Below are 15814 nucleotides of genomic sequence, written 5' to 3'. Positions count from 1 at the left end.
TGATCGATGCCCCCTCCGGCGGAGCTCCGGAATAGGCCCCAAGATGGGATCTCGTGGATACATAAAGTTACGACGGTGGAATTAGTGTTTTGGCTCCGTATCTGATCGTTTGGGGGTATGTAGGTATATATAGGAGGAACACTACAACAAGAACCCCCCTATACCAACGTATGTCTAGCAACGATATAACAGGATGTGTTGTTTTACCTGAGAAAAAAAATATGATGCGTTGTTTCCCACTTTCCCCACTTTAATGCTAACCTCCCCGTTCCAACACCTCCAGCTCTTGTGCACGAAGCGTTTTCCTATTATCTCGTCGTTTTGGCCTTCATCCTAGGCGAGAGACGCACCAACAGCAGCTAGGGTTCCAACCACCGCCGTCCTTCGCCCTCGACCGCCTCCCCTGTTCCCTCAGTACGTTCAAGAGCCTCCGCCAAGCCCTCCTCCCTCACTACTTTCTCCACGCGTCGGGGACGCACTCGACGTCGTCGCCCATCCTCCTTGCATTGGGGAACGCGTCGCCGCCATTGTTTCATCCACATGACCGGAGATGCAGACGCCGGCGTTGTTCCTCCACAGTCCACATAGCAAGGAACGACGCAAGCACCGACTCCCCCATCTTCCTCAACTGCAGTAATTCAGCGGGTCCTATTCTGCCTCCCCTGCATCTGTATTTGTATTCTGTAAAAGTAATATTCCCCGCTGTCCTCGCCCATCCTTGTTTCTCCTTGCCGGCCGCATCTTACAAGTTACGGCACCAATGGAACGCATCCTCATTGAGGCTTTTCTCTGCCTGCGCAGCTGCACATGCTGATTTCAAACCTACTAAGATTTCCTATTTTACGCGCATCACTGAAGGGAACCATTTACTGACACATAAGTTTCTTGTTGAAATAAATGCGGGATTCTTGTACCGAAATGTTGAACAAGAGATGATTTCTGCAGAGACAACAAGTTCAGAACCTGTAAGGTATTTTGCTTAGTGTGTCCCACTGCTGTCTCTCTCTCTGTATATGTAAATATTGTGCTCATGTGTTTGTATATCATGCAGGTTTGCTAAGGAAATGACCATAATTTCTTTATCAACCCAAAAGGCATATATTCATAAATATTGTGCTCATGTGTTTGTATATCACGCAGGTTTGCTAAGGAAATGACCATAATTTCTTTATCAACCCAAAAGGCATATATTCTTCATCCCTTGATCGCCCAGGCAGAGTTGGGGTAACCAATTCTTAGTTGTTACTTCATGATGGTTCTAATTCACTTACATTCAACCTTGATCTGTTTTGGGTTCCAGTTTAATTAAGAACATGTGTCATGATTTAACCAACTGAACTTCAAACATGGAAGTTGTTTTAGATTATACGTAATAGTACTTTTAAGCGTCATAACAATCAGTTAAGTGTAAGACAAAAAACCATGTGGAAAAGCAAGTTCGACAACCTTTTTCACCAGGCTTATTCCTGAACAGCTTATGCATGTGCATATGGTATGTAATTATAGTAAGACGGGAACATGCCGATTGATGTTTCAAGTGATGACAATGCATAGGGACTGGAGGCGTGGTTCGAGGCGACAGCTAACAATCATGCAATTTTCAGGAAGAATGATTGTGTACCTTTTTACTCAATACTCATTTCTTGTGATGCATTAGGTTTTAATCTTCCTGATGCTATATGTGTGGATCAATCCTTACTAATTTTCTTGTCGCTTGTGGTCTGAGTCCTTATCTCTGCTCGGGGTGACGCTGCAAGATTGGACAAAAACCAGACTTCTTATGGTAGGCTCAGTCTCGTATGTTCTTTTACCCCGCATCTAATCAATTATTCTATGATGTCCTCTCTTGTATACTAATTATGGCATGTTCTTGTCTATACTAATTAGGTCATGCATTCCTTCAAGGTCAAGTCAGGGGCTCAGGGTAGACAGTTCATAGTTTTCTTGTTGATTCGCCTTTCTGTTTGTTAATTTAATATACATGTCTTCTTTCTATGCATGCATTGATAACTCCAGTTGTTCCAATCTGATGATGCTTTTTTTCGTGTTGTTGCTTCTGTAGGTTCTGAGAATTTTATTTATGGATCGGAAAATTCTAATGTGTGACTTTGTAGTACTCAGGTAACAATGACGTTCTGTGTAATGTATATTATTTAAAGATTTTTTATTTGATGGCACTAAGATTTCTCCTAATACACCATGGCAAGCATGGCTAATAAATCATCCCAAGAATGGGTAGTACGGGATTGATGTGACCCAAAGCTAATTAGTGCAGAGACCATTGGAAAATGGAAATATTCAATTATGTATAGTTGGTATAACTGGTTACCAAGAATACTATCATTTAGTCGGTTGCTGAATTCATCTCACTTTTACTATTAATATAATTTTGGATAATTTTTGGTAGTAAATACAAGCTGATGGTTCACAATGAATGGCCACATCCGATTGGTTAAAGGTACTTGGTGTTTTAATATGAAGTTTTTTATCTGAACGAGCCATGGGTATTCAGAACATGTGCGTGACATTTAAGAGAGAAATAGATTGTCCTTGGTTGAAAAAGTAAGGGTGAAGACTCGAAGTCTTTGTGTTTGTACTTCATAGCATGGCAATGACCCTTTCGCTAGTGCGTATTTTGTTATTTCTTTACCGAGCGATGCCACTGATGTTGCAAGTATCTGCACTTTCCAATTCTGCATTTTGGTATTTTTTTTTATAGAAAATAGACTTGAACACTAAAACTATATAATGATAGTTCATATAGTTTTGAAATGATGCGAGATGCAAAAAAAATATAGTACACGGATAGAGGTTGCATAATCTACAATATTATTTAATAATTGGTGTAGATGTTTTTATAATCAGATTATTAATTATCCCACCTCTATGTACAAATCTAAGTCTTGGTAAAAAAACATTTGTACAATGCTCCTTTAAACTTTACTTCTCTATTAACCTGATTCTCTTTACTATAATTGCTCACCTCATATTGTTATTTTGTAGATTACCAAGATAAATTGAGGATGCATGACTCAGATTTTGATTGCAAGGCTAAGAAGATTTTGATTCCGAGGCAAACAGTTGGGCTACAACAAGACAATTAGAATGTAATTTTTAGTATCAATGTTTCAAACATTATAGTTGATTGCAAGGTCAAGAATTGGCCTACTACTAGATAGTTTCACCTCTTGTAATATTTGGACCATGTTCTTTGTAATGCCACATATTTGATTTATTATATGAGACATGTTTATTTATTATATTGTGTCTCCTATGCACTATCGGCGTTGAACTAATAATTTTGGATGCAATATATGAAAATCATTAGTTGTTCATGCTATCCAGCGAAGCTTCTAGAATCCTTTTGTGGAGGATCACCACCAACGCATATGTAGTGTTGTTGGGCCCTAGCTTTATATGTTGCTACCTAACAACGCTTCTACATGATGTTTACCCACGCATGTATATACGTTGTTGTAGATCCTTCCAATGCCACCAATGGCAACACATACTAATTCGTTGGTGTAGGCCTTAGCAACACATATATGGACATACGACAACACACTGATGCGTTGCAAAAGGGGGGTTCCTGCTGTAGTGGAAGGAGTATGTCGGTGGAGCAACAGGGGGCCCACGAGGGTGGAGGGCACGCCCCCTACCTCGTGGCCTCCTCTTTTCTTTCTTGACGTAGGGTCCAAGTCTCCCGGGTCTTGTTTGTTGAGAAAATCACGTTCCTGGAGGTTTCATTCCGTTTGGACTCCGTTTGATATTCCTTTTCTTCGAAACCCTAAAATAGGCAAAAAACAGCAATTCTGGGTTGGGCATACAGTTATTAGGTTAGTCCCAAAAATAATATAAAAGTGGATAATAAAGCCCAATAATGTCCAAAACAGTAGATAATATAGCATGGAGCAATAAAAAATTATAGGTACGTTGGAGACGTATCAAGCATCCCCAAGCTTAATTCTTGCTCGTCCTCGAGTAGGTTAATGATAAAAACAGAATTTTTGATGTGGAGTGCTACTTGGCATAATTTTAATGTAATTCTTCTCAATTGTGGTATGAATATTCAGATCCATAAGATTCAAGAAAAAGTTCATATTGACATAAAAATAATAATACTTCAAGCATACTAACTAAGCAATTATGTCTTCTCAAAATAACATGGCCAAAGAAAGTTCATCCCTACAAAATCATATAGTTTAGTCCTGTTTCATTTTTGTCACACAAGAATGCTCTCATCATGCACAACCCCGATGACAAGCCAAGAAATTGTTTCATACTTTAGTAATCTCAAACCTATAAACTTTCACGCAATATATGAGCGCGAGCCATGGACATAGCACTATGGGTGGAATAGAATATAATGAGGGGGGTTATGTGGAGAAGACAAAAAAGGAGAAAGTCTCACATCAACGAGGCTAATCAACGGGCTATGGAGATGCCCACCGATTGATGTTAATGCAAATAGTAGGGATTGCCATGCAACGGATGCACTAGAGCTATAAATGTATGAAATCTCAACAAAAGAAACTAGTGGGTGTGCATCCAACTTGCTTGCTCATGAAGACCTAGGGCACTTGAGGAGGCCCATTGTTGGAATATACAAGCCAAGTTCTATAATGAAAAATTCCCACTAGTATATGAAAGTGACAAAACAAGAGACTCTCTAACATGAAGATTACGGTGCTACTTTGAAGCACAAGTGTGGCAAAGGATAGTAACATTGTCCCTTCTCTCTATTTCTCTCATTTTTTGGGCCTTCTCTTTTTTTATGGCCTTTCTCTCTTTTATTTATTTATTTATTTATTCCTCACTTGGGACAATGCTCTAGAAAATGATGATCATCACACTTTTATTTATTTACAACTCAATGATTACAACTTGATACTAGAACAAAGGATGACTCTATATGAATGCCTCCGGAGGTGTACCGGGATATGCAATGGACCAAGAGTGACATGTATGAAAGAATTATGAATGGTGGCTTTGCCACAAATACTATGTCAACTACATGATCATGCTAAGCAATATGACAATAATGAATGTGTCATGATGAACGGAATGATGGAAAGTTGCATGGCAATATATCTCGGAATGGCTATGGAAATGCCATAATAGGTAGGTATGCTGGCTATTTTGAGGAAGATATAAGGAGGTTTATGTGTGAAAGAGCGTATCATATCACGGGGTTTGGATGCACCGGCGAAGTTTGCGCCAACTCTCAATGTGAGAAAGGGCAATGCACGGTACCGAAGAGGCTAGCAAGGATGGAAGGGTGAGAGTGCGTATAATCCATGGACTCAACATTAGTCATAAAGAACTCTCATACTTACTGCAAAAATCTACAAGTCATCAAAAACCTCGGTACTACGCGCATGCTCCTAGGGGGATAGATTGGTAGGAAAAGACCATCGCTCGTCCCCGACCGCCACTCATAAGGAAGACAATCAAATAACACCTCATGTTTCAAATTTGTTGCATAACGTTTACCATACGTGCATGCTACGGGAATTGCAAACTTCAACACAAGTATTTCTCAATTTCACAACTACTCAACTAGCACGACTTTGATATTATTACCTCCATATCTCAAAACAATCATCAAGCATCAAACTTCTCTTAGTATTCAAAACACTCTTAAGGAAATTTTACTAACTTTGAATACCTAGCATAATAGGATTTTAAGCAAATTACCATGCTATTAAGACTCTCAAAATAATCTAAGTGAAGCATGAGAGATCAATAGTTTCTATAACACAAATCCACCACCGTGCTCTAAAAGATATAAGTGATGTACTAGAGCAAAACTATATAACTCAAAAGATATAAGCGAAGCACATAAAGTATTCTAACAAATTCCAAATAATGTATGGCTCTCTCAAAAGGTGTGTACAGCAAGGATGATTGTGGTAAACTAAAAATCAAAGACTCAAACAATACAAGACGCTCCAAGCAAAACACATATCATGTGGCGAATAAAAATATAGCTCCAAGTAAAGTTACCGATAGAAGTAGACGAAAGAGGGGATGCCTTCCGGGGCATCCCCAAGCTTTGGCTATTAGGTGTCCTTAGATTATTTTGGGGGTGCCATGGGCATCCCCAATATTAGGCTCTTGCTACTCCTTGTTCCATAATCCATCAAATCTTTACCCAAAACTTGAAAACTTCACAACACAAAACTTAAAGTAGAAAATCTCGTGAGCTCCGTTAGCGAAAGAAAATAAACGACCACTTCAAGGTACTGTAATGAACTCATTCTTTATTTATATTGGTGTTAAACCTACTGTATTCTAACTTATCTATGGTTTATAAACTATTTTACTAGCCATCGATTCATCAAAATAAGCAAACAATACATGAAAAACAGAATCTGTCAAAAACAGAACAGTCTGTAGTAATCTGTAGCTAGCGCAAGATCTGGAACCCCAAAAATTCTAAAATAAATTGCTGGACGTGAGGAATTTATCTATTAATCATCTTCAAAAAGAATTAACTAAATAGCACTTAAAAATAAAAATTACAGCAGTTCTCGTGAGTGATAAAGTTTCGGTTTTTTACAGCAAGTTCAACAAGACTTTCCCCAAGTCTTCCCAACGGTACTACTTGGCACAAACACTAATTAAACACAAAAAGACACAACCAAAACAGAGTCTAGATAAATTATTTATTACTAAACAGGAGCAAAAGGCAAGGAATAAAAATAAAATTGGGTTGCCTCCCAACAAGCGCTATCGTTTAACGCCCCTAGCTAGGCATAACAAGCAAGAATAGATCTAGGTATTGCCATCTTTGGTGGGCAATTCTTCAATGAGGCATCTACCATCTTTAGGAATTTATTTCTTTTTATTAATTATCAAACATTTAGGCACAAGATTGAAAAATTCATTTGTAAAAAATGGTTCCGTAATGATAGCAAAAAGATTGGGATGAAATCTTATAGATTTGAGATCCGCATTTTCCTTACTAGAGGATTCACCCTTATTTTTAGGAACATACATAAGCTTGAAAATTTTAGTGGGAGTACTTGGAGTATTCTTTACGGAAGAAAAAGAGGTTCCCAAGTTGCTGATAATACCCTCAAGTTTATCGATCCTAGTGGAATCGTGATTTATTTTCTCATTAACTATGGGTTCCTTTTCTTTAATATTTTTTAAAGTAACTCCTACTTTAGATCCATATTGAGAGATTCGGCTGTGGATCTTTTTATCCAAATTTTCAATTAACTCTACGGTAGCAAACTTATTTTCAATAATTTCAAGCCTTTGCATTACATGCTCAAAAGTTAATATAGTTCCATTAACCAAGAGAGGAGGTGAGCCAAATAAATCTAACATAGCATTATAAGAATCAAAAGTATGGCTACCCAAAAACTTCCCTCCGGTAATAGTATCAAGAACATAACGATGCCAAGGAGTAATGCCTACATAAAAATTGCGAAGAAGAACGGAAGTAAATTTAGAGCATTGCAAATTCTATACCAAGCATCTTTTAGATTTTCTCCCTCCCTTTGCTTAAAATTTAGAATTTCATTCTCGGGAGAGAACGGAGAAGATAAGGGACTAGCCATAACGACAAGCAAACAAACTAACACACAAGCAAACAAAAAGCAAGTGGGAAAAAAGAGGTAAATAGAGAAAAAGATGGAGGATAGAGAGAGAGGGCGAATAAAACGGCAAGGGTGAAGTGGGGAAGAGGAAAACGAGAGGCAAATGGCAAATAATGTAATGCGGGAGATAAGGGTATGTGATGGGTACTTTGTATGTTGACTTTTGCGTACACCTCCCCGGCAACGGCGCCAGAAATCCTTCTTGCTACCTCTTGAGCACTGCGTTGGTTTTCCCCGAAGAGGAAGGGATGATGCAACAAAGTAGCATAAGTATTTCCCTCAGTTTTTGAGAACCAAGGTATCAATCTAGTAGGTGGCTACATGTGAGTCCATCGTACCTGCACAAAAGAAATAAATCCTCGCAACCAACGCAAATAGGGGTTGTCAATCCCTATAAGGCCACTTACGAGAGTGAGATCTGATAGATATGATAAGATAATATTTTTGGTATTTTTATGATAAGGATGTGAAGTAAAATAAAGGCAAAGTAAATAGCAAAGGAAATAACTAAGTAGTAGGAGATTAATATGATGAAGATAGGCCCGGGGGCCATAGGTTTCACTAGTGGCTTCTCTCGAGAGCATAAGTATTCTACGATGGGTGAACACATTACTATTGAGCAATTGACAGAATTGAGCATAGTTATGAGAATATCTAGGTATGATCATGTATATAGGCATCTCGTCCGAGACAAGTAGACCGACTCCTGCCTGCATCTACTACTATTACTCCACTCATCAACCGCTATCCAGCATGCATCTAGAGTATTAAGTTAAAAACAGAGCAACGCCTTAAGCAATATGACATGATGTAGAGGGATAGACTCATGCAATATGAAGAAAACCCCATCTTGTTATCCTCGATGGCAACAATACAATATGTGCCTTGCTGCCCCTACTGTCACTGGGAAAAGGACACCGCAAGATTGAACCCAAAGCTAAACACTTCTCCCATTGCAAGAAAGATCAATCTAGTAGGCCAAACCAAACTGATAATTTGAAGAGACTTGCAAAGATAACCAAACCTACATAAAAGAATTCAGAGAAGATTCAAATATTATTCATAGATAGACTTGATCATAAACCCACAATTCATCGGTCTCAACAAACACACCGCAAAAAGAAGATTACATCGAATAGTTCTCCACAAGAGAGGGGGAGAACATTGTATTGAGATCCAAAAAGAGAGAAGAAGCCATCTAGCTAGTAACTATGGACCCGTAGATCTGAGGTAAATTACTCACACTTCATCAGAGGGGCTATGGTGTTTATGTAGAAGCCCTCCGTGATCGATGCTGGCTCCGGCGGAGCTCCGGAACAGGCCCCAAGATGGGATCTTGTGGATACAAAAAATTACGGCGGTGGAATTACGGTTTTGGCTCCGTATCTGATCGTTTGGGGGTACGTAGGTATATATAGGAGGAAGGAGTACGTCGGTGGAGCAACAGGGGGCCCACGAGGGTGGAGGGCGCGTCTGGGGGGGGGGGGGTGGTTAGGCGCGCCCCCTACCTCGTGGCCTCCTCTTTTCTTTCTTGACGTAGGGTCCAAGTCTCCCAGGTCTTGTTCGTTGAGAAAATCACGTTCCCGAATGTTTCATTTCGTTTGGACTCCGTTTGATATTCCTTTTCTTCGAAACCCTAAAATAGGCAAAAAAGAGCAATTCTGGGCTGGGCCTCCGGTTAATAGGTTAGTCCCAAAAATAATATAAAAGTGGATAATAAAGCCCAATAATGTCCAAAACAGTAGGTAATATAGCATGGAGCAATAAAAAAATTATAGGTACGTTGGAGACGTATCAGCTTCCCATGGCCCTCACTGGTGCGCGCGCGCCTGGCTGCTCAACCTTCCCAGATCCACGGTGGCGTCCTGGGAGGAGTTGCGCGGCCTCTTCGTTGCGCGCTACGGGGCACCGACGCACCACGCGGTTGCGGCCCTCCTCGTCAACGCGCAAGCACCACCCTCAGATTGTCATGTCAAGCCGTTCTTTCGCCAGATTGGCGTCGTTTCCAAGCGCCTGGGGGCTCCACCGGGCTGGGCCGCGCCCGAGGCCGACCTCACCTTCGACTCAGGGGATCGTCCCGCCTCCACCATCGACTCGGGTGCACTCCCAATGCTTTGCACGCCCACCATCTGCCACGTACCCATCACCAAGATGCTCATTGACGGCGGCGCTGGCCTCAACGTGCTCTCCGTCGAGGCCTTCAGCCTTCTTGACGTACCGCTCAAGCGGCTACACCCTAGCAAGCCTTTCTCGGGGGTCGGTGGAGGCTCCGCCCGCCCTCTGGGGCAGATCTGCCTCCCCGTGACCTTCGGCACGCGCGACAACTACCGCACCGAGCTCATCGACTTCGACATCGCCCACATCGGCCTCCCGTACAACGCCATCCTCGGGTACCCAACTCTAGCCCAGTTCATGGCAGCAACCCATCCGTCTTACAACCTCATGAAGATGCCGGGGAGCGAGGGTGTCCTCACCATGAAGGGGGACGCCTAGGAAGCCTTGATGACGCTCAAGCTCACCCTCAAGACCGCCGCAGCAGCGTAGCCCTCCGACTCGGACACCTCCAAGGCCAAGGGAGCCGCACCAACCAAGAAGAAGCATTTTTTCACTCAGGACAAGGCAGAAACCAAGTGAGTGCCAGTCGAGGAGGACGGATCCTTAGGGGTGACCTTTACCATAGGCACCAACCTCGAGCCTGATCAAGAGGAGGCGTTGGTGAAGTTCTTGTGCACAAACAAGGAAGTGTTCTCTTGGGAGCCCGATCAACTGGTGGGGGTCCCAAGAGAGGTGATAGAACACCACGTGAAGGTGTTCCCCAACGTACGCCCCGTGAAGCAGAAGGCGAGGCAGCAGTCCACGGAGAAGCAAGCTTTCATCGTCCAAGAAACCCGCAAGCTGGAAGCTACGGGTGTCATTCACGAGGTTCGGTACCCAGAGTGGCTGGCAAACCCCGTCGTCGTCCCCAAGAAAGGCAGGAAAGAGTGGATGTGCGTCGACTTCACCAACCTCAACAAGGCCTGCCCCCAAGATCCGTTCCCGCTTCCGCGCATCGACCAGATCGTCGACTCCACTGGCGAGTGCGACTTTCTGTGCTTCCTGGATGCGTTCTCAGGATATCACTAGATCAAGATGGCGGTAGAAGATGTGGAGAAGACAGCCTTCCTAACCCTGTGTGGGGTGTACTACTACACTTGCATGCCTTTCGAACTGCGCAATGCATGCACAACCTTCGAGCGGCTCATGCACATCGCCATGGGTCGGCAGCTCGGGAGGCACACTGAAGCCTACGTCGATGACATCGTGGTGAAGTCTTGGGAGGCGAGGACCTTGATCCAAGACCTGGAGGAGACCTTTGAAAGCCTCCTCCAGGTGGACTTGCGGCTCAACCCGGAGAAGTGCGTGTTTGGCATCCCTTCCGACAAGCTTCTGGGCTTCCTTGTGTCCCACAGGGGGATCGACGCCAACCCAGAGAAGGTCAAGGCCATTGAAGACATGAGTCCACCGCAAACCCTCAAGGAAATGCAGAAGCTTGCTGGACGGGTGACTGCGTTGGGACGCTTTATTCCCAAGCTGGGAGAGCGAGCCCTACCCTTCTTCAAGATGATGAAGAAGAAGGGCCCGTTCGAGTGGACCCCGAAGGAGGACCGAGCATTTCAAGACCTCAAGAGATACTTGACTAGCCCCCAGTGATTGTGGCGCCACGGCCTCTCGAGCCCCTAGTGCTCTATCTTGCCGGCACTCCCTACTCCGCCAGCACGGGCCTAGTAGCGGTTCGGGAAGAACACCAAGCCAAGGCCGCGTCGCACCGAGCTACACCCCCAGCAGAGACGACGCGAGACCAGGAGGGCGCCACAAGGGCTGTCGCAGCAACAGCAGAAGAGCAAGCTCAGCAGGATGATGCTCTCGAACCCCCAAAGGCCTCGGCAAGCGATCAAGCGTCGGGGGCTCCACCACCTCAGGAGGCACCCCAGCTTCCGGAAGACGCAAGCCTCATCAGCATGCCTACCCTCGTCGAGCACCCGGTATACTTCGTTAGCACAGTGTTACGGGACACAAGAGCACGGTACCCCATGCCTCAGAAGCTCCTGCTCACGCTCCTGGTGGCCTCACGAAAGTTGCGGCACTACTTTCAAGGCCACCCCATCAAGGTTGTCTCAGCCTACCCATTGGAGAGAGTGCTCAGGAGCCCCAACTCTGCTGGAAGGGTCGCTGAGTGGAACATCGAGTTGCAAGCATTCCAGTTGGAGTTCAGCACTGCCAGGGTCATCAAGGGAGCCGCACTCCACTACAAAAAAAAGACACATCCGTGACATTTTGGTTCGAACAAATTTTTTTTTCTGTCATACTTATGACACTTCTATGACGATAATTGTGACAAAACCCGGTATCATAGATGTGGTGGGGTCCTACTTCTATGACAAAAAATCATGACAGAAAATGGGCTTTTCGTTTTGGGCGGGCCGGAAACACAGATGCATGACATTCTTTGGGCCGTCCATGACGGAAAAAACCATGGTAGAAGCAAGGGTGAGGAAAATATCAAGGTGTTCCCGGTTACGGTGGGTGGGCGGGGCCGAGCGATGCGCGTTTCACTCGTACACGCACGCGCGTGGGTGCGAGGCGTTGGGCTCTAATGAACTCGAGCGAGGCGTTGGACTCTAACTGAACCCGACCGATTGCACTGCAGGCTACGCATTACTGAACCCGAGCGATCGATCGACGGCTGTTAACTGAACCCGATCGAGCGATTCCTTCACTACTGCTGCTAACTGAAGTCGATCGATGCTGCCTCTGGATGAACAGTGAGCGTTGCTGGGGGTTTGGGATGAACAGTTCCCGGTGGGGGTGGATGAACATGACCCAGTGGTGTTGCCTCTGGATGAACAGGACCCTGATCGATCAAGACGGTTGGGGCTGGATGAACAGGACCCCGTGGGGGGCTGGATGAACAGGACCACCCCGTGGAGGGCAGGATGAACAGTAGATGGTGGAGGGCTGGATGAACAGTAGCCCGTGGAGGGGTGGTTGAACAGGATCTCGTGGAGAGGGCTGGTTGAACAGTAGCCGGTGGAGTAGCGCATGGTGGAGGCTGGATGAACAGGAGCCCGTGGATGAACAGTTGCAGGTGGAGGCTGGAGGAGGTCGATGGTGGATGAACGGTAGCCCGTGGAGGCTGGAGGGAGTCCACGGTGGAGATAAACAGTATCCCGTGGAGTCCCGTTTTGCGGTACGCCACACCCCTCCCGATGAACAGGACCCCAGTTTCGACCGTAGCGCTCCAATACAAGTCTGTTTCCTCTGTTTTGCGGTACGCCACACCCCTCCCGATCAATAGGACCCCCGTTTTGACTGTAGGAGGTCCGTTTCCTCTGTTTTGCAGTACGCCAGACCCCTCCCGATGAATAGGATCCCGTTTCGAACATGGCCAGTCGAACACAAGGCCGTTTCCTCTGTTCTGCGGTACGCCATGCCTCGTTTCCACCGGCTGTTCTGTCCAAGCCCTCCTGATAAACACGACGACGCATTCCATTTCGACCCAGCCCGTTGGCTCCCCATGAACACGACGACGAAGTTGTTTCTCCGTTCTGACCCAGACTTGTACATGAGCCCTGGCCGTACATACGCATGAGTAGGCGTTCGAGACCCCGCCTGTATGTATGTATGTGGCCGTATTTACTTTCTTGCACCCTGGCCGCTGTACGTACGTGTACATGCTATGTGTGCGCCTCTACTACGACACGTGCGCGCCTCTACATTGACCAGTATGTTCGTACACGTTCGCGACCAGAATGACAACGCTACGTACGCTTCGACCAGGTGGGTCCCGACTGTCAGGTACTTCCTTGCGTGCGAGGATGTAGCTGGTGGGTCCCAGCAGTCACGGGGCGAATCATTTTTTTTGCCCGGACGCACTTCCCTGTGTGCGAAGATGGAGTTGCTGGGTCCTAGCAGTCAGGGGGAAACGTTTTTTCGCAAAATATGGTGGCCCGTCCGGTGGGTCCCCGCTGTCAGGTGGAGGAATAATTATTTTGTGCGTAATAAGGAGGCACTTCCTTGCTGGCGCCATGGACCCAGCTGTCAGCCTCTCCACGTACAGTACTCTTCCGATGGAAGTCATTCCTTGACCATGTTGACCATGCCGCACCGAGAGCACCAGGGCGGTGGACGACGACGAGGCCTAGGAATGGGAAGACGCGGAGCCTGGGAAGACGCGGCAGTGGAAGCCCCCACAGAGAGGAGTACAAGGGTTCACTGGTTCGTCTGCGGTGACGGCAGAGGCTGCCGTCACCGCAGAATAACAGGGGGTGAGGGTGAGTAGAGGGATGGCCTGGCCAACGGTGGGAGTAGTAGGGGGCGGTGAGGCCTCCGCGGCATCACATCCGGCCACGGGAGGCAGGAGCACGAGGCACGACCGGCGTTGGTTTGGGCGGCTGGAGCAAGAAGACCAGAGATTGAAGAAGCAGTACGGCTGTTGGATGGACATCGTATGGTCAATGGAGCTAGAATCATGGATATGGACTAAGTTGACAAAGTCCTCCCTCCCCGTCAACTTAGTAGTCCCACAAGTCAGCCTCCCACTATATTGGGTCCTAGCTAGCAGGGGGAGTATTCATTTTTTTCGTGCATAATAAGGAGGCACTTCCTTTCGTGCGAAGATATAGCTGGTGGGTCCGAGCTGTCAGCAGGGGTAACGTCTTTTTCGTGAAATACAAAGGCCCTTTCGGTGGGTCCCAGATGTCAGGTGGAGGAATCATTATTTTGCGCGTAATAAGAAGGCATTTCCTTGCGTGCGGCCGGGGACCCAGCTGTTAGCATCTCCACGCACAGTCCACTTCAGATGCATGTCGGTCGTTCACCATGTTGACCAGGCCGCGCCGAGAGCACCAGGGCGATGGACGACGGCGAGTCCTAGGAAGGAAACGACACAGAGCCAGGGAAGACTCGACAGTTGTTTCCCACGCGGAGGGGAGTATGACTGTACGAGGGTTTACCGGTTCATCTGCCATCGCCGAAGAATAACAGCAAGTGTGGGTGAGTAGAGGGATGGCTAGGCCAGCGATGGGAGTATGGTGGGGCAGTGAGGCCTGCGCGGCAGCACAGCCGACCGCGGGGAGGAGGGAGCAGGAAGTCCCACCGACGCTTGTTTGAGCGGCTGGAGCAGGAAGAGTAGAGATTGAAGAAGCACGACGGCCGTTCGATGGACATCCAACAGTCACTGCTTATGCGTCAACCTTTTCTTTAGGAAAGCCTCAAATCTGTGGAAAACAACATACAACCCATATGTCATTATTTCTAATAATTTATAGCCCATTTGCTAATTCTTAAGGTTTTTTTGGATCCCATATTCTTTTTGTTAGCATTACAGCCCATATTAGGGCCACGGTTAAAAAATTATACGAAATTTTGCATATTTTGGTGCGGTCTGAACTGTTTTTAATCCCGAAATTTCAAGTCACGTTCAAACTGATTTTAAAAATAAATATATATCAATATAAAATCCAACAAATTGTCCACGCATAAAAATAAATGCAATTTGAAATCTCGAAATGAAAAAAGAAATTTGAAACTAATTGCCAGTTTGATGTGTTTTAAAAATGTACAACCCATTTCTCATTACTGATAGGCCATTTTCTGGGCCAGCCGAATGAAGCTCTCCTCATCTTGAAAGATTTGCAACCCAAAAGGCCTGACAAGGTGACTTACTTGGCAAATCACAAAAAAACTGGGATGTGGCCATGGACCCAGCTGCGGCCGTGGACCCATATGTTAGCCTCTCCACGTACAGTACTCTTCCGATGGAAGTCGGTCGTTGACCACATTGACCACGCCACGCCGAGAGCACCAAGGCGGTGGACGATGGCGAGGCCTAGGAAGGGGACGACGCGGAGCCGGGGAAGACGCGGCAGTGGATGCCCATGCGGAGAGGAGTACGAGGGTTCACTAGTTTGGCTGTGGTGTGAGGCTGCTGTCGCCACAGGGCCTGGCTAGCGGTGGGAGTAGTAGGGGGCGGTGAGGCCTCAATGGCAGCTCAGCCGGCCACTGGAGGCAGGAGCAGGTGGTCTCGCTGGTGCTGGTTTGGGCGGCTCGTGCAAGAAGAGCAGCGATTTAAGAAGCAGCAGGACCGTTCGATTCAAATCCAACGGTTACTGCTGCTAGAATCGTTTGTTGACTAAGTTGAAAAGCCCTGCATACACGTCAACTTA

At 45.9% G+C, this 15814-nt stretch overlaps 1 protein-coding gene across 1 annotated transcript; it reads left to right on the top strand.

Annotated features, from left to right (window-relative positions):
• The first annotated feature begins 550 nt into the window (after positions 1-550).
• On the top strand, positions 551-2069 carry LOC147985794 (uncharacterized). The gene is made up of 7 exons (XM_087541742.1): positions 551-633; positions 948-965; positions 1141-1224; positions 1555-1610; positions 1724-1797; positions 1888-1910; positions 2063-2069. The coding sequence occupies exons 1-7, from the start codon at positions 551-553 to the stop codon at positions 2067-2069; spliced, it is 345 nt and encodes a 114-aa protein (XP_087397868.1).
• The last annotated feature ends 13745 nt before the right edge of the window (positions 2070-15814 follow it).

The sequence above is a fragment of the Triticum urartu genome, chromosome 2A (genome assembly GCF_056163025.1).
Source record: "Triticum urartu cultivar PI428250 chromosome 2A, HENAU_Tu73, whole genome shotgun sequence".
In the NCBI taxonomy this organism is placed as follows: domain Eukaryota; kingdom Viridiplantae; phylum Streptophyta; class Magnoliopsida; order Poales; family Poaceae; genus Triticum; species Triticum urartu.
This window is presented reverse-complemented; position numbering and strand designations above follow the sequence as displayed.